This window comes from Telmatherina bonti (genome assembly GCF_933228915.1).
Source record: "Telmatherina bonti genome assembly, chromosome: 1".
In the NCBI taxonomy this organism is placed as follows: Eukaryota; Metazoa; Chordata; class Actinopteri; order Atheriniformes; family Telmatherinidae; genus Telmatherina; species Telmatherina bonti.
In genome coordinates, this window is record NC_136619.1 from 466,235 (window position 1) to 493,436 (window position 27,202).

The 27,202-nt window shown below is 42.8% G+C and overlaps 1 protein-coding gene across 1 annotated transcript in view; it reads right to left on the reverse strand.

The window, feature by feature from the left end:
- Positions 1-27,202, reverse strand: part of LOC306757968 (elongation factor-like GTPase 1) — a gene marked incomplete at its 3' end in the record, with an annotated part of 87,794 nt that overhangs the window by 45,276 nt on the left and 15,316 nt on the right. Inside the window, exons 5-9 of the mRNA XM_079243170.1 lie at positions 26,202-26,335; positions 25,932-26,069; positions 25,661-25,866; positions 22,725-22,848; positions 21,463-21,542 (exon numbers count right to left, since the gene is read on the reverse strand). Coding sequence (XP_079099296.1) covers positions 21,463-21,542; positions 22,725-22,848; positions 25,661-25,866; positions 25,932-26,069; positions 26,202-26,335 — 682 coding nt within the window. The remainder of the gene's footprint in view (positions 1-21,462; positions 21,543-22,724; positions 22,849-25,660; positions 25,867-25,931; positions 26,070-26,201; positions 26,336-27,202) is intronic.

The window sequence follows — 27,202 nt, forward strand, 5'->3', positions numbered from 1 at the left end:
CAATGCTCAGACTTAATACCTTCCGAACCCAAACCCTTCAATGCTCAGACTTAATAACTTCCTAACCCAAACCCTTCAGTGCTCAGACTTAATACCTTCCTCTAACCCAAACCCTTCAATGCTAAGACTTAATAACTTCCTCTAACCCAAACCCTTCAATGCTCAGACTTAATAACTTCCTAACCCAAACCCTTCAATGCTCAGACTTAATAACTTCCTCTAACCCAAACCCTTCAATGCTCAGACTTAACTTCCTCTAACCCAAACCCTTCAATGCTCAGACTTAATAACTTCCTAACCCAAACCCGTCAATGCTCAGACTTAATACCTTCCTCTAACCCAAACCCTTCAATGCTCAGACTTAACTTCCTCTAACCCAAACCCTTCAATGCTCAGACTTAATAACTTCCTAACCCAAACCCTTCAATGCTCAGACTTAACTTCCTCTAACCCAAACCCTTCAGTACTCAGACTTAATACCTTCCTCTAACCCAAACCCTTCAATGCTCAGACTTAATACCTTCCTCTAACCCAAACCCTTCAATGCTCAGACTTAATAACTTCCTAACCCAAACCCTTCAATGCTCAGACTTAATACCGTCCTCTAACCGAAACCCTTTAGTGCTCAGATTAATACCTTCCTAACCCAAAACCTTCAATGCTCACACTTAATACCTTCCTCTAACCCAAACCCTTCAATGCTCAGACTTAATAACTTCCTAACCCAAACCCTTCAATGCTCAGACTTAATAACTTCCTAACCCAAACCCTTCAATGCTCAGACTTAACTTCCTAACCCAAACCCTTCAATGCTCAGACTCATTAACTTCCTAACCAAAACCCTTCAATGCTCAGACTTAATACCTTCCTCTAACCCAAACCCTTCAATGCTCAGACTTAATAACTTCCTAACCCAAACCCTTCAATGCTCAGACTTAATAACTTCCTCTAACCCAAACCCTTCAATGCTCAGACTTAATAACTTCCTAACCCAAACCCTTCAATGCTCAGACTTAATAACTTCCTAACCCAAACCGTTCAATGCTCAGACTTAATAACTTCCTAACCCAAACCCTTCAATGCTCAGACTTAATACCTTCCTCTAACCCAAACCCTTCAATGCTCAGACTTAATAACTTCCTCTAACCCAAACCCTTCAGTGCTCAGACTTAATACCTTCCTCTAACCCAAACCCTTCAATGCTCAGACTTAATACCTTCCTCTAACCCAAACCCTTCAATGCTCAGACTTAATAACTTCCTAACCCAAACCCTTCAATGCTCAGACTTAATAACTTCCTCTAACCCAAACCCTTCAATGCTCAGACTTAATAACTTCCTCTAACCCAAACCCTTCAATGCTCAGACTTAATACCTTCCTCTAACCCAAACCCTTTAGTGCTCAGATTAATACCTTCCTAACCCAAACCCTTCAATGCTCAGACTTAATACCTTCCTAACCCAAACCCTTCAATGCTCAGACTTAATACCTTCCTCTGACCCAAACCCTTCAATGCTCAGACTTAATACCTTCCTAACCCAAACCCTTCAATGCTCAGACTTAATAACTTCCTAACCCAAACCCTTCAATGCTCAGACTTAATAACTTCCTCTAACCCAAACCCTTCAATGCTCAGACTTAATAACTTCCTAACCCAAACCGTTCAATGCTCAGACTTAATAACTTCCTCTAACCCAAACCCTTCAATGCTCAGACTTAATAACTTCCTAACCCAAACCCTTCAATGCTCAGACTTAATAACTTCCTCTAACCCAAACCGTCCAATGCTCAGACTTAATAACTTCCTAACCCAAACCCTTCAATGCTCAGACTTAATACCTTCCTCTAACCCAAACCCTTCAATGCTCAGACTTAATAACTTCCTCTAACCCAAACCCTTCAGTGCTCAGACTTAATAACTTCCTCTAACCCAAACCCTTCAATGCTCAGACTTAATAACTTCCTCTAACCCAAACCCTTCAATGCTCAAACTTAATACCTTCCTCTAACCCAAACCCTTTAGTGCTCAGATTAATACCTTCCTAACCCAAACCGTTCAATGCTCAGACTTAATAACTTCCTAACCCAAACCCTTCAATGCTCAGACTTAATAATTTCCTCTAACCCAAACCCTTCAATGCTCAGACTTAATACCTTCCTCTAACCCAAACCCTTCAATGCTCAGACTTATTAACTTCCTAACCCAAACCCTTCAATGCTCAGACTTAATACCTTCCTCTAACCCAAACCCTTCAATGCTCAGACTTAATAACTTCCTAACCCAAACCCTTCAATGCTCAGACTTAATAACTTCCTCTAACCCAAACCCTTCAATGCTCAGACTTAAAAACTTCCTAACCCAAACCGTTCAATGCTCAGACTTAATAACTTCCTAACCCAAACCCTTCAATGCTCAGACTTAGTAACTTCCTCTAACCCAAACCCTTCAATGCTCAGACTTAATAACTTCCTAACCCAAACCCTTCAATGCTCAGACTTAATACCTTCCTCTAACCCAAACCCTATAGTGCTCAGATTAATACCTTCCTAACCCAAACCCTATAGTGCTCAGATTAATACCTTCCTAACCCAAACCCTTCAATGCTCAGACTTAATACCTTCCTCTAACCCAAACCCTTCAATGCTCAGACTTAATACCTTCCTAACCCAAACCCTTCAATGCTCAGACTTAATAACTTCCTAACCCAAACCCTTCAGTGCTCAGACTTAATACCTTCCTCTAACCCAAACCCTTCAATGCTCAGACTTAATAACTTCCTCTAACCCAAACCCTTCAATGCTCAGACTTAATAACTTCCTAACCCAAACCCTTCAATGCTCAGACTTAATAACTTCCTCTAACCCAAACCCTTCAATGCTCAGACTTAACTTCCTCTAACCCAAACCCTTCAATGCTCAGACTTAATAACTTCCTAACCCAAACCCTTCAATGCTCAGACTTAATACCTTCCTCTAACCCAAACCCTTCAATGCTCAGACTTAACTTCCTCTAACCCAAACCCTTCAATGCTCAGACTTAATAACTTCCTAACCCAAACCCTTCAATGCTCAGACTTAACTTCCTCTAACCCAAACCCTTCAGTACTCAGACTTAATACCTTCCTCTAACCCAAACCCTTCAATGCTCAGACTTAATACCTTCCTCTAACCCAAACCCTTCAATGCTCAGACTTAATACCGTCCTCTAACCCAAATCCTTTAGTGCTCAGATTAATACCTTCCTAACCCAAACCCTTCAATGCTCAGACTTAATACCTTCCTCTAACCCAAACCCTTCAATGCTCAGACTTAATAACTTCCTCTAACCCAAACCCTTCAATGCTCAGACTTAATAACTTCCTAACCCAAACCCTTCAATGCTCAGACTTAATTACTTCCTCTAACCCAAACCGTTCAATGCTCAGACTTAATAACTTCCTCTAACCCAAACCCTTCAATGCTCAGACTTAATAACTTCCTAACCCAAACCCTTCAATGCTCAGACTTAATAACTTCCTAACCCAAACCCTTCAATGCTCAGACTTATTAACTTCCTAACCCAAACCCTTCAATGCTCAGACTTAATACCTTCCTCTAACCCAAACCCTTCAATGCTCAGACTTAATACCTTCCTCTAACCCAAACCCTTCAATGCTCAGACTTATTAACTTCCTAACCCAAACCCTTCAATGCTCAGATTTAATACCTTCCTCTAACCCAAACCCTTCAATGCTCAGACTTAAAAACTTCCTAACCCAAACCGTTCAATGCTCAGACTTAATAACTTCCTAACCCAAACCCTTCAATGCTCAGACTTAGTAACTTCCTCTAACCCAAACCCTTCAATGCTCAGACTTAATAACTTCCTAACCCAAACCCTTCAATGCTCAGACTTAATACCTTCCTCTAACCCAAACCCTATAGTGCTCAGATTAATACCTTCCTAACCCAAACCCTATAGTGCTCAGATTAATACCTTCCTAACCCAAACCCTTCAATGCTCAGACTTAATACCTTCCTCTAACCCAAACCCTTCAATGCTCAGACTTAATACCTTCCTAACCCAAACCCTTCAATGCTCAGACTTAATAACTTCCTAACCCAAACCCTTCAGTGCTCAGACTTAATACCTTCCTCTAACCCAAACCCTTCAATGCTAAGACTTAATAACTTCCTCTAACCCAAACCCTTCAATGCTCAGACTTAATAACTTCCTAACCCAAACCCTTCAATGCTCAGACTTAATAACTTCCTCTAACCCAAACCCTTCAATGCTCAGACTTAACTTCCTCTAACCCAAACCCTTCAATGCTCAGACTTAATAACTTCCTAACCCAAACCCTTCAATGCTCAGACTTAATACCTTCCTCTAACCCAAACCCTTCAATGCTCAGACTTAACTTCCTCTAACCCAAACCCTTCAATGCTCAGACTTAATAACTTCCTAACCCAAACCCTTCAATGCTCAGACTTAACTTCCTCTAACCCAAACCCTTCAGTACTCAGACTTAATACCTTCCTCTAACCCAAACCCTTCAATGCTCAGACTTAATACCTTCCTCTAACCCAAACCCTTCAATGCTCAGACTTAATAACTTCCTAACCCAAACCCTTCAATGCTCAGACTTAATACCGTCCTCTAACCGAAACCCTTTAGTGCTCAGATTAATACCTTCCTAACCCAAACCCTTCAATGCTGAGACTTAATAACTTCCTAACCCAAACCCTTCAATGCTCAGACTTAATACCTTCCTCTAACCCAAACCCTTCAATGCTCAGACTTAATAACTTCCTAACCCAAACCCTTCAATGCTCAGACTTAACTTCCTAACCCAAACCCTTCAATGCTCAGACTCATTAACTTCCTAACCAAAACCCTTCAATGCTCAGACTTAATACCTTCCTCTAACCCAAACCCTTCAATGCTCAGACTTAATAACTTCCTAACCCAAACCTTTCAATGCTCAGACTTAATAACTTCCTCTAACCCAAACCCTTCAATGCTCAGACTTAATAACTTCCTAACCCAAACCCTTCAATGCTCAGACTTAATAACTTCCTAACCCAAACCGTTCAATGCTCAGACTTAATAACTTCCTAACCCAAACCCTTCAATGCTCAGACTTAATACCTTCCTCTAACCCAAACCCTTCAATGCTCAGACTTAATAACTTCCTCTAACCCAAACCCTTCAGTGCTCAGACTTAATACCTTCCTCTAACCCAAACCCTTCAATGCTCAGACTTAATACCTTCCTCTAACCCAAACCCTTCAATGCTCAGACTTAATAACTTCCTAACCCAAACCCTTCAATGCTCAGACTTAATAACTTCCTCTAACCCAAACCCTTCAATGCTCAGACTTAATAACTTCCTCTAACCCAAACCCTTCAATGCTCAGACTTAATACCTTCCTCTAACCCAAACCCTTTAGTGCTCAGATTAATACCTTCCTAACCCAAACCCTTCAATGCTCAGACTTAATACCTTCCTAACCCAAACCCTTCAATGCTCAGACTTAATACCTTCCTCTGACCCAAACCCTTCAATGCTCAGACTTAATACCTTCCTAACCCAAACCCTTCAATGCTCAGACTTAATAACTTCCTAACCCAAACCCTTCAATGCTCAGACTTAATAACTTCCTCTAACCCAAACCCTTCAATGCTCAGACTTAATAACTTCCTCTAACCCAAACCGTTCAATGCTCAGACTTAATAACTTCCTCTAACCCAAACCCTTCAATGCTCAGACTTAATAACTTCCTAACCCAAACCCTTCAATGCTCAGACTTAATAATTTCCTCTAACCCAAACCGTCCAATGCTCAGACTTAATACCTTCCTAACCCAAACCCTTCAATGCTCAGACTTAATACCTTCCTCTAACCCAAACCCTTCAATGCTCAGACTTAATAACTTCCTCTAACCCAAACCCTTCAGTGCTCAGACTTAATAACTTCCTCTAACCCAAACCCTTCAATGCTCAGACTTAATAACTTCCTCTAACCCAAACCCTTCAATGCTCAAACTTAATACCTTCCTCTAACCCAAACCCTTTAGTGCTCAGATTAATACCTTCCTAACCCAAACCGTTCAATGCTCAGACTTAATAACTTCCTAACCCAAACCCTTCAATGCTCAGACTTAATAATTTCCTCTAACCCAAACCCTTCAATGCTCAGACTTAATACCTTCCTCTAACCCAAACCCTTCAATGCTCAGACTTATTAACTTCCTAACCCAAACCCTTCAATGCTCAGACTTAATACCTTCCTCTAACCCAAACCCTTCAATGCTCAGACTTAATAACTTCCTAACCCAAACCCTTCAATGCTCAGACTTAATAACTTCCTCTAACCCAAACCCTTCAATGCTCAGACTTAAAAACTTCCTAACCCAAACCGTTCAATGCTCAGACTTAATAACTTCCTAACCCAAACCCTTCAATGCTCAGACTTAGTAACTTCCTCTAACCCAAACCCTTCAATGCTCAGACTTAATAACTTCCTAACCCAAACCCTTCAATGCTCAGACTTAATACCTTCCTCTAACCCAAACCCTATAGTGCTCAGATTAATACCTTCCTAACCCAAACCCTATAGTGCTCAGATTAATACCTTCCTAACCCAAACCCTTCAATGCTCAGACTTAATACCTTCCTCTAACCCAAACCCTTCAATGCTCAGACTTAATACCTTCCTAACCCAAACCCTTCAATGCTCAGACTTAATAACTTCCTAACCCAAACCCTTCAGTGCTCAGACTTAATACCTTCCTCTAACCCAAACCCTTCAATGCTCAGACTTAATAACTTCCTCTAACCCAAACCCTTCGATGCTCAGACTTAATAACTTCCTAACCCAAACCCTTCAGTGCTCAGACTTAATAACTTCCTCTAACCCAAACCCTTCAATGCTCAGACTTAACTTCCTCTAACCCAAACCCTTCAATGCTCAGACTTAATAACTTCCTAACCCAAACCCTTCAATGCTCAGACTTAATACCTTCCTCTAACCCAAACCCTTCAATGCTCAGACTTAACTTCCTCTAACCCAAACCCTTCAATGCTCAGACTTAATAACTTCCTAACCCAAACCCTTCAATGCTCAGACTTAACTTCCTCTAACCCAAACCCTTCAGTACTCAGACTTAATACCTTCCTCTAACCCAAACCCTTCAATGCTCAGACTTAATACCTTCCTCTAACCCAAACCCTTCAATGCTCAGACTTAATAACTTCCTAACCCAAACCCTTCAATGCTCAGACTTAATACCGTCCTCTAACCGAAACCCTTTAGTGCTCAGATTAATACCTTCCTAACCCAAACCCTTCAATGCTGAGACTTAATAACTTCCTAACCCAAACCCTTCAATGCTCAGACTTAATACCTTCCTCTAACCCAAACCCTTCAATGCTCAGACTTAATAACTTCCTAACCCAAACCCTTCAATGCTCAGACTTAACTTCCTAACCCAAACCCTTCAATGCTCAGACTCATTAACTTCCTAACCAAAACCCTTCAATGCTCAGACTTAATACCTTCCTCTAACCCAAACCCTTCAATGCTCAGACTTAATAACTTCCTAACCCAAACCCTTCAATGCTCAGACTTAATAACTTCCTCTAACCCAAACCCTTCAATGCTCAGACTTAATAACTTCCTAACCCAAACCCTTCAATGCTCAGACTTAATAACTTCCTAACCCAAACCGTTCAATGCTCAGACTTAATAACTTCCTAACCCAAACCCTTCAATGCTCAGACTTAATACCTTCCTCTAACCCAAACCCTTCAATGCTCAGACTTAATAACTTCCTCTAACCCAAACCCTTCAGTGCTCAGACTTAATACCTTCCTCTAACCCAAACCCTTCAATGCTCAGACTTAATACCTTCCTCTAACCCAAACCCTTCAATGCTCAGACTTAATAACTTCCTCTAACCCAAACCCTTCAGTGCTCAGACTTAATACCTTCCTCTAACCCAAACCCTTCAATGCTCAGACTTAATACCTTCCTCTAACCCAAACCCTTCAATGCTCAGACTTAATAACTTCCTAACCCAAACCCTTCAATGCTCAGACTTAATACCTTCCTCTAACCCAAACCCTTTAGTGCTCAGATTAATACCTTCCTAACCCAAACCCTTCAATGCTCAGACTTAATACCTTCCTCTAACCCAAACCCTTCAATGCTCAGACTTAATACCTTCCTCTAACCCAAACCCTTCAATGCTCAGACTTAATAACTTCCTAACCCAAACCCTTCAATGCTCAGACTTAATTACTTCCTCTAACCCAAACCGTTCAATGCTCAGACTTAATAACTTCCTCTAACCCAAACCCTTCAATGCTCAGACTTAATAACTTCCCAACCCAAACCCTTCAATGCTCAGACTTAATAACTTCCTAACCCAAACCCTTCAATGCTCAGACTTATTAACTTCCTGACCCAAACCCTTCAATGCTCAGACTTAATACCGTCCTCTAACCCAAACCCTTCAATGCTCAGACTTAATACCGTCCTCTAACCCAAACCCTTCAATGCTCAGACTTAATACCTTCCTCTAACCCAAACCCTTCAATGCTCAGACTTAATACCTTCCTCTAACCCAAACCCTTCAATGCTCAGACTTAATACCTTCCTCTAACCCAAACCCTTCAATGCTCAGACTTAAAAACTTCCTAACCCAAACCGTTCAATGCTCAGACTTAATAACTTCCTAACCCAAACCCTTCAATGCTCAGACTTAATAACTTCCTCTAACCCAAACCCTTCAATGCTCAGACTTAATACCTTCCTCTAACCCAAACCCTTCAATGCTCAGACTTAATACCTTCCTCTAACCCAAACCCTTCAATGCTCAGACTTAATACCTTCCTAACCCAAACCCTTCAATGCTCAGACTTAATAACTTCCTAACCCAAACCCTTCAATGCTCAGACTTAATACCTTCCTCTAACCCAAACCCTTCAATGCTCAGACTTAATAACTTCCTCTAACCCAAACCCTTCAATGCTCAGACTTAATAACTTCCTAACCCAAACCCTTCAATGCTCAGACTTAATAACTTCCTCTAACCCAAACCCTTCAATGCTCAGACTTAACTTCCTCTAACCCAAACCCTTCAATGCTCAGACTTAACTTCCTCTAACCCAAACCCTTCAATGCTCAGACTTAATAACTTCCTAACCCAAACCCTTCAATGCTCAGACTTAATACCTTCCTCTAACCCAAACCCTTCAATACTCAGACTTAACTTCCTCTAACCCAAACCCTTCAATGCTCAGACTTAATAACTTCCTAACCCAAACCCTTCAATGCTCAGACTTAACTTCCTCTAACCCAAACCCTTCAGTACTCAGACTTAATACCTTCCTCTAACCCAAACCCTTCAATGCTCAGACTTAATAACTTCCTCTAACCCAAACCCTTCAATGCTCAGACTTAATAACTTCCTAACCCAAACCCTTCAATGCTCAGACTTAATACCGTCCTCTAACAGAAACCCTTTAGTGCTCAGATTAATACCTTCCTAACCCAAACCCTTCAATGCTGAGACTTAATAACTTCCTAACCCAAACCCTTCAATGCTCAGACTTAATACCTTCCTCTAACCCAAACCCTTCAATGCTCAGACTTAATAACTTCCTAACCCAAACCCTTCAATGCTCAGACTTAACTTCCTAACCCAAACCCTTCAATGCTCAGACTCATTAACTTCCTAACCAAAACCCTTCAATGCTCAGACTTAATACCTTCCTCTAACCCAAACCCTTCAATGCTCAGACTTAATAACTTCCTAACCCAAACCCTTCAATGCTCAGACTTAATAACTTCCTCTAACCCAAACCCTTCAATGCTCAGACTTAATAACTTCCTAACCCAAACCCTTCAATGCTCAGACTTAATAACTTCCTAACCCAAACCCTTCAATGCTCAGACTTAATACCTTCCTCTAACCCAAACCCTTCAATGCTCAGACTTAATAACTTCCTCTAACCCAAACCCTTCAGTGCTCAGACTTAATACCTTCCTCTAACCCAAACCCTTCAATGCTCAGACTTAATAACTTCCTCTAACCCAAACCCTTCAATGCTCAGACTTAATAACTTCCTCTAACCCAAACCCTTCAATGCTCAGACTTAATACCTTCCTCTAACCCAAACCCTTCAATGCTCAGACTTAATAACTTCCTCTAACCCAAACCCTTCAGTGCTCAGACTTAATAACTTCCTCTAACCCAAACCCTTCAATGCTCAGACTTAATAACTTCCTCTAAACCAAACCCTTCAATGCTCAGACTTAATACCTTCCTCTAACCCAAACCTTTTAGTGCTCAGATTAATACCTTCCTCTAACCCAAACCCTTCAATGCTCAGACTTAATAACTTCCTCTAACCGAAACCCTTCAATGCTCAGACTTAATAACTTCCTAAACCAAACCCTTCAATGCTCAGACTTAATAACTTCCTAACCCAAACCCTTCAATGCTCAGACATATTAACTTCCTAACCCAAACCCTTCAATGCTCAGACTTATTAACTTCCTAACCCAAACCCTTCAATGCTCAGACTTAATACCTTCCTCTAACCCAAACCCTTCAATGCTCAGACTTAATAACTTCCTAACCCAAACCCTTCAATGCTCAGACTTAATAACTTCCTCTAATCCAAACCCTTCAATGCTCAGACTTAATAACTTCCTCTAACCCAAACCCTTCAATGCTCAGACTTAATAACTTCCTCTAAACCAAACCCTTCAATGCTCAGACTTAATACCTTCCTCTAACCCAAACCCTTCAATGCTCAGACTTAATAACTTCCTCTAACCCAAACCCTTCAAAGCTCAGACTTAATAACTTCCTCTAACCCAAACCCTTCAGTGCTCAGACTTAATAACTTCCTCTAACCCAAACCCTTCAATGCTCAGACTTAATAACTTCCTCTAAACCAAACCCTTCAATGCTCAGACTTAATACCTTCCTCTAACCCAAACCTTTTAGTGCTCAGATTAATACCTTCCTCTAACCCAAACCCTTCAATGCTCAGACTTAATAACTTCCTCTAACCGAAACCCTTCAATGCTCAGACTTAATAACTTCCTAAACCAAACCCTTCAATGCTCAGACTTAATAACTTCCTAACCCAAACCCTTCAATGCTCAGACATATTAACTTCCTAACCCAAACCCTTCAATGCTCAGACTTAATACCTTCCTCTAACCCAAACCCTTCAATGCTCAGACTTAACTTCCTAACCCAAACCCTTCAATGCTCAGACTTAATACCTTCCTCTAACCCAAACCCTTCAATGCTCAGACTTAATAACTTCCTAACCCAAACCCTTCAATGCTCAGACTTAATAACTTCCTCTAACCCAAACCCTTCAATGCTCAGACTTAATACCTTCCTCTAACCCAAATCCTTTAGTGCTCAGATTAATACCTTCCTAACCCAAACCCTTCAATGCTCAGACTTAATAACTTCCTCTAACCCAAACCCTTCAATGCTCAGACTTAATTACTTCCTCTAACCCAAACCGTTCAATGCTCAGACTTAATAACTTCCTCTAACCCAAACCCTTCAATGCTCAGACTTAATAACTTCCTAACCCAAACCCTTCAATGCTCAGACTTAATAACTTCCTAACCCAAACCCTTCAATGCTCAGACTTATTAACTTCCTAACCCAAACCCTTCAATGCTCAGACTTAATACCTTCCTCTAACCCAAACCCTTCAATGCTCAGACTTAATACCTTCCTCTGACCCAAACCCTTCAATGCTCAGACTTAATACCTTCCTAACCCAAACCCTTCAATGCTCAGACTTAATAACTTCCTAACCCAAACCCTTCAATGCTCAGACTTAATAACTTCCTCTAACCCAAACCCTTCAATGCTCAGACTTAATAACTTCCTAACCCAAACCGTTCAATGCTCAGACTTAATAACTTCCTCTAACCCAAACCCTTCAATGCTCAGACTTAATAACTTCCTAACCCAAACCCTTCAATGCTCAGACTTAATAACTTCCTCTAACCCAAACCGTTCAATGCTCAGACTTAATAACTTCCTAACCCAAACCCTTCAATGCTCAGACTTAATACCTTCCTCTAACCCAAACCCTTCAATGCTCAGACTTAATACCTTCCTCTAACCCAAACCCTTCAATGCTCAGACTTAATAACTTCCTCTAACCCAAACCCTTCAAAGCTCAGACTTAATAACTTCCTCTAACCCAAACCCTTCAGTGCTCAGACTTAATAACTTCCTCTAACCCAAACCCTTCAATGCTCAGACTTAATAACTTCCTCTAAACCAAACCCTTCAATGCTCAGACTTAATACCTTCCTCTAACCCAAACCTTTTAGTGCTCAGATTAATACCTTCCTCTAACCCAAACCCTTCAATGCTCAGACTTAATAACTTCCTCTAACCCAAACCCTTCAATGCTCAGACTTAATAACTTCCTAAACCAAACCCTTCAATGCTCAGACTTAATAACTTCCTAACCCAAACCCTTCAATGCTCAGACATATTAACTTCCTAACCCAAACCCTTCAATGCTCAGACTTAATACCTTCCTCTAACCCAAACCCTTCAATGCTCAGACTTAACTTCCTAACCCAAACCCTTCAATGCTCAGACTTAATACCTTCCTCTAACCCAAACCCTTCAATGCTCAGACTTAATAACTTCCTAACCCAAACCCTTCAATGCTCAGACTTAATAACTTCCTCTAACCCAAACCCTTCAATGCTCAGACTTAATACCTTCCTCTAACCCAAATCCTTTAGTGCTCAGATTAATACCTTCCTAACCCAAACCCTTCAATGCTCAGACTTAATAACTTCCTCTAACCCAAACCCTTCAATGCTCAGACTTAATTACTTCCTCTAACCCAAACCGTTCAATGCTCAGACTTAATAACTTCCTCTAACCCAAACCCTTCAATGCTCAGACTTAATAACTTCCTAACCCAAACCCTTCAATGCTCAGACTTAATAACTTCCTAACCCAAACCCTTCAATGCTCAGACTTATTAACTTCCTAACCCAAACCCTTCAATGCTCAGACTTAATACCTTCCTCTAACCCAAACCCTTCAATGCTCAGACTTAATACCTTCCTCTGACCCAAACCCTTCAATGCTCAGACTTAATACCTTCCTAACCCAAACCCTTCAATGCTCAGACTTAATAACTTCCTAACCCAAACCCTTCAATGCTCAGACTTAATAACTTCCTCTAACCCAAACCCTTCAATGCTCAGACTTAATAACTTCCTAACCCAAACCGTTCAATGCTCAGACTTAATAACTTCCTCTAACCCAAACCCTTCAATGCTCAGACTTAATAACTTCCTAACCCAAACCCTTCAATGCTCAGACTTAATAACTTCCTCTAACCCAAACCGTTCAATGCTCAGACTTAATAACTTCCTAACCCAAACCCTTCAATGCTCAGACTTAATACCTTCCTCTAACCCAAACCCTTCAATGCTCAGACTTAATAACTTCCTCTAACCCAAACCCTTCAATGCTCAGACTTAATAACTTCCTAACCCAAACCCTTCAATGCTCAGACTTAATAATTTCCTCTAACCCAAACCCTTCAATGCTCAGACTTAATACCTTCCTCTAACCCAAACCCTTCAATGCTCAGACTTATTAACTTCCTAACCCAAACCCTTCAATGCTCAGACTTAATACCTTCCTCTAACCCAAACCCTTCAATGCTCAGACTTAATAACTTCCTAACCCAAACCCTTCAATGCTCAGACTTAATAACTTCCTCTAACCCAAACCCTTCAATGCTCAGACTTAATAACTTCCTAACCCAAACCCTTCAATGCTCAGACTTAATACCTTCCTCTAACCCAAACCCTTCAATGCTCAGACTTAATAACTTCCTAACCCAAACCGTTCAATGCTCAGACTTAATAACTTCCTCTAACCCAAACCCTTCAATGCTCAGACTTAATAACTTCCTAACCCAAACCCTTCAATGCTCAGACTTAATAACTTCCTCTAACCCAAACCGTTCAATGCTCAGACTTAATAACTTCCTAACCCAAACCCTTCAATGCTCAGACTTAATACCTTCCTCTAACCCAAACCCTTCAATGCTCAGACTTAATACCTTCCTCTAACCCAAACCCTTCAATGCTCAGACTTAATAACTTCCTCTAACCCAAACCCTTCAAAGCTCAGACTTAATAACTTCCTCTAACCCAAACCCTTCAGTGCTCAGACTTAATAACTTCCTCTAACCCAAACCCTTCAATGCTCAGACTTAATAACTTCCTCTAAACCAAACCCTTCAATGCTCAGACTTAATACCTTCCTCTAACCCAAACCTTTTAGTGCTCAGATTAATACCTTCCTCTAACCCAAACCCTTCAATGCTCAGACTTAATAACTTCCTCTAACCGAAACCCTTCAATGCTCAGACTTAATAACTTCCTAAACCAAACCCTTCAATGCTCAGACTTAATAACTTCCTCTAACCCAAACCCTTCAATGCTCAGACTTAATAACTTCCTCTAACCCAAACCCTTCAATGCTCAGACTTAATAACTTCCTCTAAACCAAACCCTTCAATGCTCAGACTTAATACCTTCCTCTAACCCAAACCCTTCAATGCTCAGACTTAATAACTTCCTCTAACCCAAACCCTTCAATGCTCAGACTTAATAACTTCCTCTAACCCAAACCCTTCAGTGCTCAGACTTAATAACTTCCTCTAACCCAAACCCTTCAATGCTCAGACTTAATAACTTCCTCTAAACCAAATCCTTCAATGCTCAGACTTAATACCTTCCTCTAACCCAAACCTTTTAGTGCTCAGATTAATACCTTCCTCTAACCCAAACCCTTCAATGCTCAGACTTAATAACTTCCTCTAACCGAAACCCTTCAATGCTCAGACTTAATAACTTCCTAAACCAAACCCTTCAATGCTCAGACTTAATAACTTCCTAACCCAAACCCTTCAATGCTCAGACATATTAACTTCCTAACCCAAACCCTTCAATGCTCAGACTTAATACCTTCCTCTAACCCAAACCCTTCAATGCTCAGACTTAATACCTTCCTCTAACCCAAACCCTTCAATGCTCAGACTTAATAACTTCCTAACCCAAACCCTTCAATGCTCAGACTTAATAACTTCCTCTAATCCAAACCCTTCAATGCTCAGACTTAATAACTTCCTCTAACCCAAACCCTTCAATGCTCAGACTTAATAACTTCCTCTAAACCAAACCCTTCAATGCTCAGACTTAATACCTTCCTCTAACCCAAACCCTTCAATGCTCAGACTTAATAACTTCCTAACCCAAACCCTTCAATGCTCAGACTTAATAACTTCCTAACCCAAACCCTTCAATGCTCATACTTAATAACTTCCTCTAACCCAAACCCTTCAATGCTCAGACTTAATAACTTCCTAACCCAAACCGTTCAATGCTCAGACTTAATAACTTCCTCTAACCCAAACCCTTCAATGCTCAGACTTAATAACTTCCTAACCCAAACCCTTCAATGCTCAGACTTAATAACTTCCTCTAACCCAAACCGTTCAATGCTCAGACTTAATAACTTCCTAACCCAAACCGTTCAATGCTCAGACTTAATACCTTCCTCTAACCCAAACCCTTCAATGCTCAGACTTAATAACTTCCTAACCCAAACCCTTCAATGCTCAGACTTAATAACTTCCTCTAACCCAAACCGTTCAATGCTCAGACTTAATAACTTCCTAACCCAAACCCTTCAATGCTCAGACTTAATACCTTCCTCTAACCCAAACCCTTCAATGCTCAGACTTAATAACTTCCTCTAACCCAAACCCTTCAATGCTCAGACTTAATAACTTCCTAACCCAAACCCTTCAATGCTCAGACTTAATAATTTCCTCTAACCCAAACCCTTCAATGCTCAGACTTAATACCTTCCTCTAACCCAAACCCTTCAATGCTCAGACTTATTAACTTCCTAACCCAAACCCTTCAATGCTCAGACTTAATACCTTCCTCTAACCCAAACCCTTCAATGCTCAGACTTAATAACTTCCTAACCCAAACCCTTCAATGCTCAGACTTAATAACTTCCTGTAACCCAAACCCTTCAATGCTCAGACTTAATAACTTCCTCTAACCCAAACCCTTCAATGCTCAGACTTAATACCTTCCTCTAACCCAAACCCTTTAGTGCTCAGATTAATACCTTCCTAACCCAAACCCTTCAATGCTCAGACTTAATACCTTCCTCTAACCCAAACCCTTCAATGCTCAGACTTAATACCTTCCTCTAACCCAAACCCTTCAATGCTCAGACTTAATAACTTCCTAACCCAAACCCTTCAATGCTCAGACTTAATTACTTCCTCTAACCCAAACCGTTCAATGCTCAGACTTAATAACTTCCTCTAACCCAAACCCTTCAATGCTCAGACTTAATAACTTCCTAACCCAAACCCTTCAATGCTCAGACTTAATAACTTCCTAACCCAAACCCTTCAATGCTCAGACTTATTAACTTCCTAACCCAAACCCTTCAATGCTCAGACTTAATACCTTCCTCTAACCCAAACCCTTCAATGCTCAGACTTAATACCTTCCTCTAACCCAAACCCTTCAATGCTCAGACTTATTAACTTCCTAACCCAAACCCTTCAATGCTCAGACTTAATACCTTCCTCTAACCCAAACCCTTCAATGCTCAGACTTAAAAACTTCCTAATCCAAACCGTTCAATGCTCAGACTTAATAACTTCCTAACCCAAACCCTTCAATGCTCAGACTTAATAACTTCCTCTAACCCAAACCCTTCAATGCTCAGACTTAATAACTTCCTAACCCAAACCCTTCAATGCTCAGACTTAATACCTTCCTCTAACCCAAACCCTATAGTGCTCAGATTAATACCTTCCTAACCCAAACCCTTCAATGCTCAGACTTAATACCTTCCTCTAACCCAAACCCTTCAATGCTCAGACTTAATACCTTCCTAACCCAAACCCTTCAGTGCTCAGACTTAATACCTTCCTCTAACCCAAACCCTTCAATGCTCAGACTTAATAACTTCCTCTAACCCAAACCCTTCAATGCTCAGACTTAATAACTTCCTAACCCAAACCCTTCAATGCTCAGACTTAATAACTTCCTCTAACCCAAACCCTTCAATGCTCAGACTTAACTTCCTCTAAACCAAACCCTTCAATGCTCAGACTTAATAACTTCCTAACCCAAACCCTTCAATGCTCAGACTTAATACCTTCCTCTAACCCAAACCCTTCAATACTCAGACTTAACTTCCTCTAACCCAAACCCTTCAATGCTCAGACTTAATAACTTCCTAACCCAAACCCTTCAATGCTCAGACTTAACTTCCTCTAACCCAAACCCTTCAGTACTCAGACTTAATACCTTCCTCTAACCCAAACCCTTCAATGCTCAGACTTAACACCTTCCTCTAACCCAAACCCTTCAATGCTCAGACTTAATAACTTCCTAACCCAAACCCTTCAATGCTCAGACTTAATACCGTCCTCTAACCGAAACCCTTTAGTGCTCAGATTAATACCTTCCTCTAACCCAAACCCTTCAATGCTGAGACTTAATAACTTCCTAACCCATACCCTTCAATGCTCAGACTTAATACCTTCCTCTAACCCAAACCCTTCAATGCTCAGACTTAATAACTTCCTAACCCAAACCCTTCAATGCTCAGACTTAACTTCCTAACCCAAACCCTTCAATGCTCAGACTCATTAACTTCCTAACCAAAACCCTTCAATGCTCAGACTTAATACCTTCCTCTAACCCAAACCCTTCAATGCTCAGACTTAATAACTTCCTAACCCAAACCCTTCAATGCTCAGACTTAATAACTTCCTCTAACCCAAACCCTTCAATGCTCAGACTTAACTTCCTAACCCAAACCCTTCAATGCTCAGACTTAATAACTTCCTAACCCAAACCCTTCAATGCTCAGACTTAATACCTTCCTCTAACCCAAACCCTTCAATGCTCAGACTTAATAACTTCCTCTAACCCAAACCCTTCAGTGCTCAGACTTAATACCTTCCTCTAACCCAAACCCTTCAATGCTCAGACTTAATACCTTCCTCTAACCCAAACCCTTTAGTGCTCAGATTAATACCTTCCTAACCCAAACCCTTCAATGCTCAGACTTAATACCTTCCTCTGACCCAAACCCTTCAATGCTCAGACTTAATACCTTCCTAACCCAAACCCTTCAATGCTCAGACTTAATAACTTCCTAACCCAAACCCTTCAATGCTCAGACTTAATAACTTCCTCTAACCCAAACCCTTCAATGCTCAGACTTAATAACTTCCTAACCCAAACCGTTCAATGCTCAGACTTAATAACTTCCTCTAACCCAAACCCTTCAATGCTCAGACTTAATAACTTCCTAACCCAAACCCTTCAATGCTCAGACTTAATAACTTCCTCTAACCCAAACCGTTCAATGCTCAGACTTAATAACTTCCTAACCCAAACCCTTCAATGCTCAGACTTAATACCTTCCTCTAACCCAAACCCTTCAATGCTCAGACTTAATAACTTCCTCTAACCCAAACCGTTCAATGCTCAGACTTAATAACTTCCTAACCCAAACCCTTCAATGCTCAGACTTAATAACTTCCTCTAACCCAAACCCTTCAATGCTCAGACTTAATAACTTCCTAACCCAAACCCTTCAATGCTCAGACTTAATACCTTCCTCTAACCCAAACCCTTTAGTGCTCAGATTAATACCTTCCTAACCCAAACCCTTCAATGCTCAGACTTAATACCTTCCTCTAACCCAAACCCTTCAATGCTCAGACTTAATACCTTCCTCTAACCCAAACCCTTCAATGCTCAGACTTAATAACTTCCTAACCCAAACCCTTCAATGCTCAGACTTAATAACTTCCTAACCCAAACCCTTCAATGCTCAGACTTATTAACTTCCTAACCAAAACCCTTCAATGCTCAGACTTAATACCTTCCTCTAACCCAAACCCTTCAATGCTCAGACTTATTAACTTCCTAACCCAAACCCTTCAATGCTCAGACTTAATAACTTCCTCTAACCCAAACCCTTCAATGCTCAGACTTAATAACTTCCTAACCCAAACCCTTCAATGCTCAGACTTCATAACTTCCTAACCCAAACCCTTCAATGCTCAGACTTAATAACTTCCTAACCCAAACCCTTCAATGCTCAGACTTAATAACTTCCTAACCCAAACCCTTCAATGCTCAGACTTAATACCTTCCTCTAACCCAAACCCTTCAAAGCTCAGACTTATTAACTTCCTAACCCAAACCCTTCAATGCTCAGACTTAATACCTTCCTCTAACCCAAACCCTTCAATGCTCAGACTTAATAACTTCCTAACCCAAACCGTTCAATGCTCAGACTTAATAACTTCCTAACCCAAACCCTTCAATGCTCGGACTTAATAACTTCCTAACCCAAACCCTTTAGTGCTCAGATTAATACCTTCCTAACCCAAACCCTTCAATGCTCAGACTTAATACCTTCCTCTAACCCAAACCCTTCAATGCTCAGACTTAATACCTTCCTAACCCAAACCCTTCAATGCTCAGACTTAATAACTTCCTAACCCAAACCCTTCAATGCTCAGACTTAATAACTTCCTCTAACCCAAACCCTTCAATGCTCAGACTTAATAACTTCCTAACCCAAACCCTTCAATGCTCAAACTTAATACCTTCCTCTAACCCAAACCCTTTAGTGCTCAGATTAATACCTTCCTAACCCAAACCCTTCAATGCTCAGACTTAATACCTTCCTCTAACCCAAACCCTTCAATGCTCAGACTTAATACCTTCCTAACCCAAACCCTTCAATGCTCGGACTTAATAACTTCCTAACCCAAACCCTTCAATGCTCAGACTTAATACCTTCCTCTAACCCAAACCCTTCAATGCTCAGACTTAATAACTTCCTCTAAACCAAACCCTTCAATGCTCAGACTAATAACTTCCTCTAACCCAAACCCTTCAATGCTCAGGTTTATTAACTTCCTAACCCAAACCCATAAACTTCTCCAGCAATAAATCACCATCTCGTAAAGCAAATGCTATTTAAATCGAATCCTACGAAACACGGTGGACGTGAATCCAGTCATTTCGCCATAGCTGCTGCAGTGGACTGCCCTTTGCTGTAAACACATTGACATACTGGATTCAAACCAGTTACACAGAAATAAAAGCTTTCTTGCTCCTACACTTTTCTCCTCCATGATTTTATTGGGTTAATGAACTAATAAAAAACTATTTTACTTGATCGGTGAGATACTTACACGCTGTACCGTCTGGAGAACCACATTTTCCATTCAGCAGGACAAAAAGATGTTTCCACACTAATACACTACACTAATACACTAATACTTGACGGCATAGAAATCCCACCAGGCATCAGTTTCACTGACCGTACACCGACTTCCTCCATACCTGGAGGTTTTATTTCCACATTTTCTACTGTAGTTCTGCTCACTGTTTCACTTTAAATGGACACATTTGTTACACATCATATTTCTTTAAATATTTCATAAAACAGTTTTTTGTGTAGAAAACATTTGTGTCAATTTTGAATTTTATATTTTAAATAAACACCTAAAATCAAGCTTTATCAAATGGTTTGATCGGAAAAGTTATTCCTGGGTTTTCATGCTTGTTCCACGTCACACTGTCTGACAGATCGCTTCGTTCCTTTCTCTAATGTACGCTTTAGGTTCAGGATGTCACGCAGCCGCTTTATTAATAACTGGCATTATTAAACTAGTGAAAACCTCCAATGAGCCGTCATGATCCAGCGATACCTGTAACCAGTCAGCATGGGGACTTCTTTGTCTTCCTTTTAATTAGGATTAAATTATTACCACCGAAGCCAAAACACTGATATTGGATTTCAGCACAAATCTACTGAGTTTGTAAATCAATACATGTGGCAGTTTTTGACCCATCTATCTTATGAAAAATGGATATAATACAAGTTGTATAAAATTACAAGTAACTTCCTAAGTAAAGAACAATGATTTAAACTCCGGTAAACATTTAGGTCACCTCCAAAATAAATCATTATTAAGTCACATAAAAATGTGGCCTGAAGAAGATATTGGTGCATTTGGAGGCCTGAACAACCACTAAGAAGGGGTATAATGTGTGGTAACTGCACCACAACCAGGATCAGGTCTTGGCAGGGATCTGAACCTGAACAAATGACGTTTACAGATAAAAGGTGTGTTCCACATAAAGCTAACGGAAATTCTGCTCCTGTGTTGACGGTGATTTTACATCCTGGTGTCCCTGTCAGACCTGGACCTCAGATCTGAACTAGACACCAGTAAAAAGAAGCTTTTAAAGACAAGCTGGTCTCTGCTGCTCACTGGCTGCAGGTGGAGGAACGGTAGCCCACCTCCGAATGACAACCGCATCATATAAACTCCAGATGTTGTCCAGGACAAGCTGCACAAACAGCGGCTTCTTTCCTTTGGCCTGCAGAGAAACGGGACACAGAAAACACATCAGATCAAGTGTTGATGCTAAACACTCCCTCAGAAGCCTTCAGGCTTTCCAAGCACCACCTTTATGGCTGACACTAAAATATAGCAGAAGAGATCCATCACAGACACTCACATGGAAACAGAATTTCATTTTACCAGTGAATGAATGAATTAGAGGAGGTGGGCAGAGGTTGTGGCTCTGCAGACACAGGTCAGCCATCACGATGCAGCTGGCTTCAGGCAGCAAAGCAAGACCTTTCTGGCAACGCCAACCATCCCACGAGATGCACGTTGACGGGCTGAACTTCCAGCTGGATCCTTGTGTGCTCAGATACCGCTGCACAGCGTTATCCATCCCAAGTTCCCCGCACGCTCCCGTGAAGTTGGTGACCCAGCAGGAGCAGAAGATCAGGTTTTTCTTCAGTATCATTAAATGTGGATTGAAGCCCAGTTTCCCCGGTCATCTGTGTTAGAGGAGTTTCTGATGGTTCGCCATGCTGAGGAGGTAAGCTAGCATCCACACCAGGCGCCGAGCACTTCCCACTTCCGACAGGAAAACTCACCTTCCTGTCTGGTCCTACCGGCATGGCGGCTTGTTGCACATTCCACTAGAAGCCAGAACTTTGATTTGTGCTCTCAAGGACATGAGATCAGGAACAACGTTGGTTTTGGACAATTCAGAGCTTTGTCTGCAACGGGAGTGATGGTGGTGGTGGTGGGGGTCTTTATGTACGGTACCTGAACTGGTAGTTTCATATTTAGCATAAAGCTATGTCCGAGGCAGGTTGTGCAGGACGCCGCGTTCCGGGTCTTTCTCTACCATGTTTCCTGTCTTCTGCCTGTTACAAGCCTTTCCCACCTCATTAACATGCAGTACCACGTTGTTCCAAGCCGTCTTTAAACACACCATGATGCTCTGGACTGGGTTGTGCTGCTGGCCAGCTGCACCAGCATGCAGAGACCAGTATCTAGTACAATGATGGGGCGACGAGTCCATGTTGGAGGATCATTGTCACGGCAACCAGAGTTTGGCCGGTAAAGACCTGGAGCCGGTCTAGACTCTTTCTGTGCTTCTTTAGCGTGACAGCTGCAGCTGAATGCCTGACAAAGCCCTGGGGGAGGGTCCACCACCTGATAAAGCAAACAACCAGGTAAACAACAACAGAAAAGTTACCTGAGCTCCCTTCATGATCCTCTTCGCTTTGGCGTTAAGGTAGAAATCTCCCCACAAGGTCTTCATCAGCACTGCTGCCTTTACACCCATTCGGTCGCTGTAGATGTCGGCAAACCGCTGGACGCTGCAAACACACAAGTACAACACCAGCCTGCTGGTTACTAAAACTCTCCTGCCTTTAGGCTGCTAAAAATAAAACACAGTAGAAAATAATTTATCTGAGAGGAAAAGTGGAAAGTAAGCCAGGAGAAAACTACAATAATTTAATGTTCGATTGATTTGGAGTCAAAAGTTATAAAAATCTGAAAATTCATCAATTTCTTTTTGGTTCAGTTTCAGGGGAGCAGCTTTGCTTCGCGTTACAGGTTACGGGTTACACGTTACGGATTACGGGTTACACGTTACAGGTTACAGGTTACACGTTACAGGTTACACGTTACAGGTTACAGGTTACGGGTAACAGGTTACACGTTACAGGTTACGGGTTACAGGTTACGGGTTACAGGTTACGGGTTACGGGTTACACGTTACGGGTTACACGTTACAGGTTATGGATTACGGGTTACACGTTACAGGTTATGGATTACGGGTTACAGGTTACACGTTACAGGTTACGGGTAACAGGTTACACGTTATAGGTTACACGTTACAGGTTACGGGTTACAGGTTACACGTTATAGGTTACACGTTACAGGTTACACGTTATAGGTTACGGGTTACAGGTTACAGGTTACGGGTTACGGGTTACAGGTTACGGATTACGGGTTACGGATTACGGGTTACACGTTACGGGTTACAGGTTACGGATTACGGGTTACAGGTTACACGTTACAGGTTACGGGTAACAGGTTACACGTTACAGGTTACACGTTACAGGTTACACGTTACAGGTTATGGATTACGGGTAACAGGTTACACGTTACAGGTTACACGTTACAGGTTACGGGTTACAGGTTACAGGTTATGGATTACGGGTTACAGGTTACACGTTACAGGTTACGGGTAACAGGTTACACGTTACAGGTTACACGTTACAGGTTACGGGTTACAGGTTACAGGTTACGGATTACACGTTACGGGTTACAGGTTACGGATTACAGGTTACGGATTACGGGTTACACGTTACGGATTACGGGTTACACGTTACGGGTTACAGGTTACGGATTACGGGTTACGGATTACGGGTTACGGATTACGGGTTACACGTTACGGGTTACAGGTTACGGATTACGGGTTACACGTTACGGGTTACAGGTTACGGATTACGGGTTACACGTTACGGGTTACAGGTTACGGATTACGGGTTACACGTTACAGGTTACGGGTTATACTTTATGGGTTACACGTTACACGTTACAGGTTATGGATTACGGGTTACAGGTTACATGTTACAGGTTACGGGTAACAGGTTACACGTTACAGGTTACACGTTACAGGTTACGGGTTACAGGTTACGGGTTACAGGTTATGGATTACGGGTTACACGTTACGGGTTACAGGTTATACTTTATGGGTTACAGGTTACGGGTTATACGCTACGGGTTACGGGTTACACGTTACAGGTTACAAGTTACACGTGACATGGTTGAAGCTCTGCTGAAGGTGGGAGTTGAAGCTCGCTCTGACGGGAGACTCAGCCAGACGTTCCCAGCAGACCCTCACAACACGTTTGGGCCTGCCAGATCTGACCGGCTTCCTCCCCCACCATCTGAGCCAACTCACCACCAGGTGGTGATCAGTTGAAGCTCCGCCCCCCCTCTTCACCCAAGTGTCCAAGGCATGTGGCCGCAGGTCCGACGATACGACTACAAAATCCATCATCGAACTGCGGCCCAGGGAATCATGATGCCAGGTGTACATATGGACACTCTTATGTTGGAACATGGTGTTCGTTATGGACAATCCATGACGAGCACAGAAGTCCAACAACAAAACACCATTTGGGTTCAGAGGGGGCGGACCATGCCTCCCAATCACTCCCCTCCAGGTCTCACTGTCATTGCCCACGTGAGCATTGAAGTCCCCCAGCAGAACAATGGAGTCCCCAGAAGGAGCACCCTCCAGCACTCCCTCCAAGGACCCCAGAAAGGGTGGGTACTCTGAACTGCTGTTCGGTGCATAAGCACAGACAACAGTCAGGACCCGTCCCCCCACCCGGAGGCGGAGGGAAACTACCCTTTCATCCACCGGGGTAAACCCCAACGTGCAGGCACCAAGCTGGGGGCTGATGAGAATGCCCACACCTGCTCGGCGCCTCTCACCATGAGCAACTCCAGAGTGGAAGAAGGTCCAGCCCCTCTCGAGGGTACTGGTTCCAGAGCCCAAACCATGCGTCGAGGTGAGTCCAACTATATGTAGTCGGAACTGCTCAACCTCGCGCACAAGCTCAGGCTCCTTCCCCACCAGAGAGGTGACGTTCCACGTCCCTAGAGCCAGCTTCTGCAGCCGGGGATCGGACCGCCAGGGTCCCCGCCCCTTGCTGCCGCCCAGCTCACACTGCACCCGACCCCTACGGCTCCTCCCGCAGATGGTGAGCCCACGGGAGGTGGGGCCCATGTAACCCTTTCGGGCTGAGCCCGACCGGGCCCCATGGGTAAAGGCCCGGCCACCAGACGCTCGCTCTCATACCCCACCTCCAGGCCTGGCTCCAGATGGGGGTCCCGGTAACCTGCTCCAGGCAAGGGAACATTTCTGCCCGAGTTTGTGTTCATCATGGGGATGATGAGCCGTGCTTGGTCTGGTCCCTCCCCTAGACACCTGTTTGCCATGGGTGACCCTACCAGGGGCATAAAGCCCCCGACAACATAGCTGCTAGGATCTACAGGACGCACAATTTTTAATCTACTTGAATAAAAAAAAAAAAAAAAGCAAACAGTTTTCTGGGATTGTTCTTGTAATGAACATGGTTACTGTCATCAGAGGAATGAAAACGTTACCTAAAACCCCATCCATCCACAGCACTAGCGAACACCACATTCCCCTGATCAGGAGAAAAGTAGATGTGGGAATCATCCACCTGGTCCAGGCCGGAGCTCCAGTCAGAAACCTGATACTCGCCGCATCCCTCCGTCTCGTCCTTCACCCTCTCTGCACGCTCCTCCAGAACTTTAGAAGTGAACAGCGTCCCGGTCACCGCATTCACCTGCGGCATGAACAAACGCGTCTTTTCAGGTTACACCTGCTGTGCACACAAAGTCCAACACTGACCTGCTCCAGGATCTTCTGCAGGTGTGTATAAGCTTCCTGAGAGGTGAGCTTCAGCTCCAGGATGAGTCTGTCGATTTTATTGATGACCAAAACGGGCCTGATGCTCTCCAGCCACGCCTGACGAAGCACAACCTGTGTCTACAGACAACACACACATGTTCCCGTGTTTGTTTCCATTCTGCACGGTTTCTAAACAAGATAAATTAAATAGTAAAACGGAGCTTTACAAATGCTGCTGGGTGGATTTTGACTTGGGCCATTTGTGTTTACCTGTGGACAGACTCCCTCCACAGCATCCACAACTACAACGGCTCCGTCACACAGCCGGACGGCAGTGGAAACCTCCGAGGAGAAGTCTACGTGACCTGGAGAGTCGATGAGATTTAGCAGGAAGTCCTGATCTCCTGAAGATGATGAAGAACAGCACGTCTTCAGAAAAAACAACCTTTCCAGAAAAGGACTTCTTCCTCAAATCCCTTCAACAACCCCACTTAGCAGAAGCTTGGGACTTCCCACTGACTGCTGGAAAATGGCATTAATTCATATCTCATTCCCAACATCTGATCAAACTGAACTACTTTTACCGTTTCATGGAAAACATGAGTTCATATGAGATTAGATGGAGCAGCTAAAACCTGGTGGGACAGGAGAACTGGTCTACATCAGACCAGCAGCATGGTGGGACAGGAGAACTGGTCTACATCAGACCAGCAGCATGGTGGGACAGGAGAACTGGTCTACATCAGACCAGCAGCACGGTGGGACAGGAGAACTGGTCTACATCAGACCAGCAGCACGGTGGGACAGGAGAACTGGTCTACATCAGACCAGCAGCACGGTGGGACAGGAGAACTGGTCTACATCAGACCAGCAGCATGGTGGGACAGGAGAACTGGTCTACATCAGACCAGCAGCATGGTGGGACAGGAGAACTGGTCTACATCAGACCAGCAGCATGGTGGGACAGGAGAACTGGTCTACATCAGACCAGCAGCACGGTGGGACAGGAGAACTGGTCTACATCAGACCAGCAGCACGGTGGGACAGGAGAACTGGTCTACATCAGACCAGCAGCATGGTGGGACAGGAGAACTGGTCTACATCAGACCAGCAGCATGGTGGGACAGGAGAACTGGTCTACATCAGACCAGCAGCATGGTGGGACAGGAGAACTGGTCTACATCAGACCAGCAGCACGGTGGGACAGGAGAACTGGTCTACATCAGACCAGCAGCATGGTGGGACAGGAGAACTGGTCTACATCAGACCAG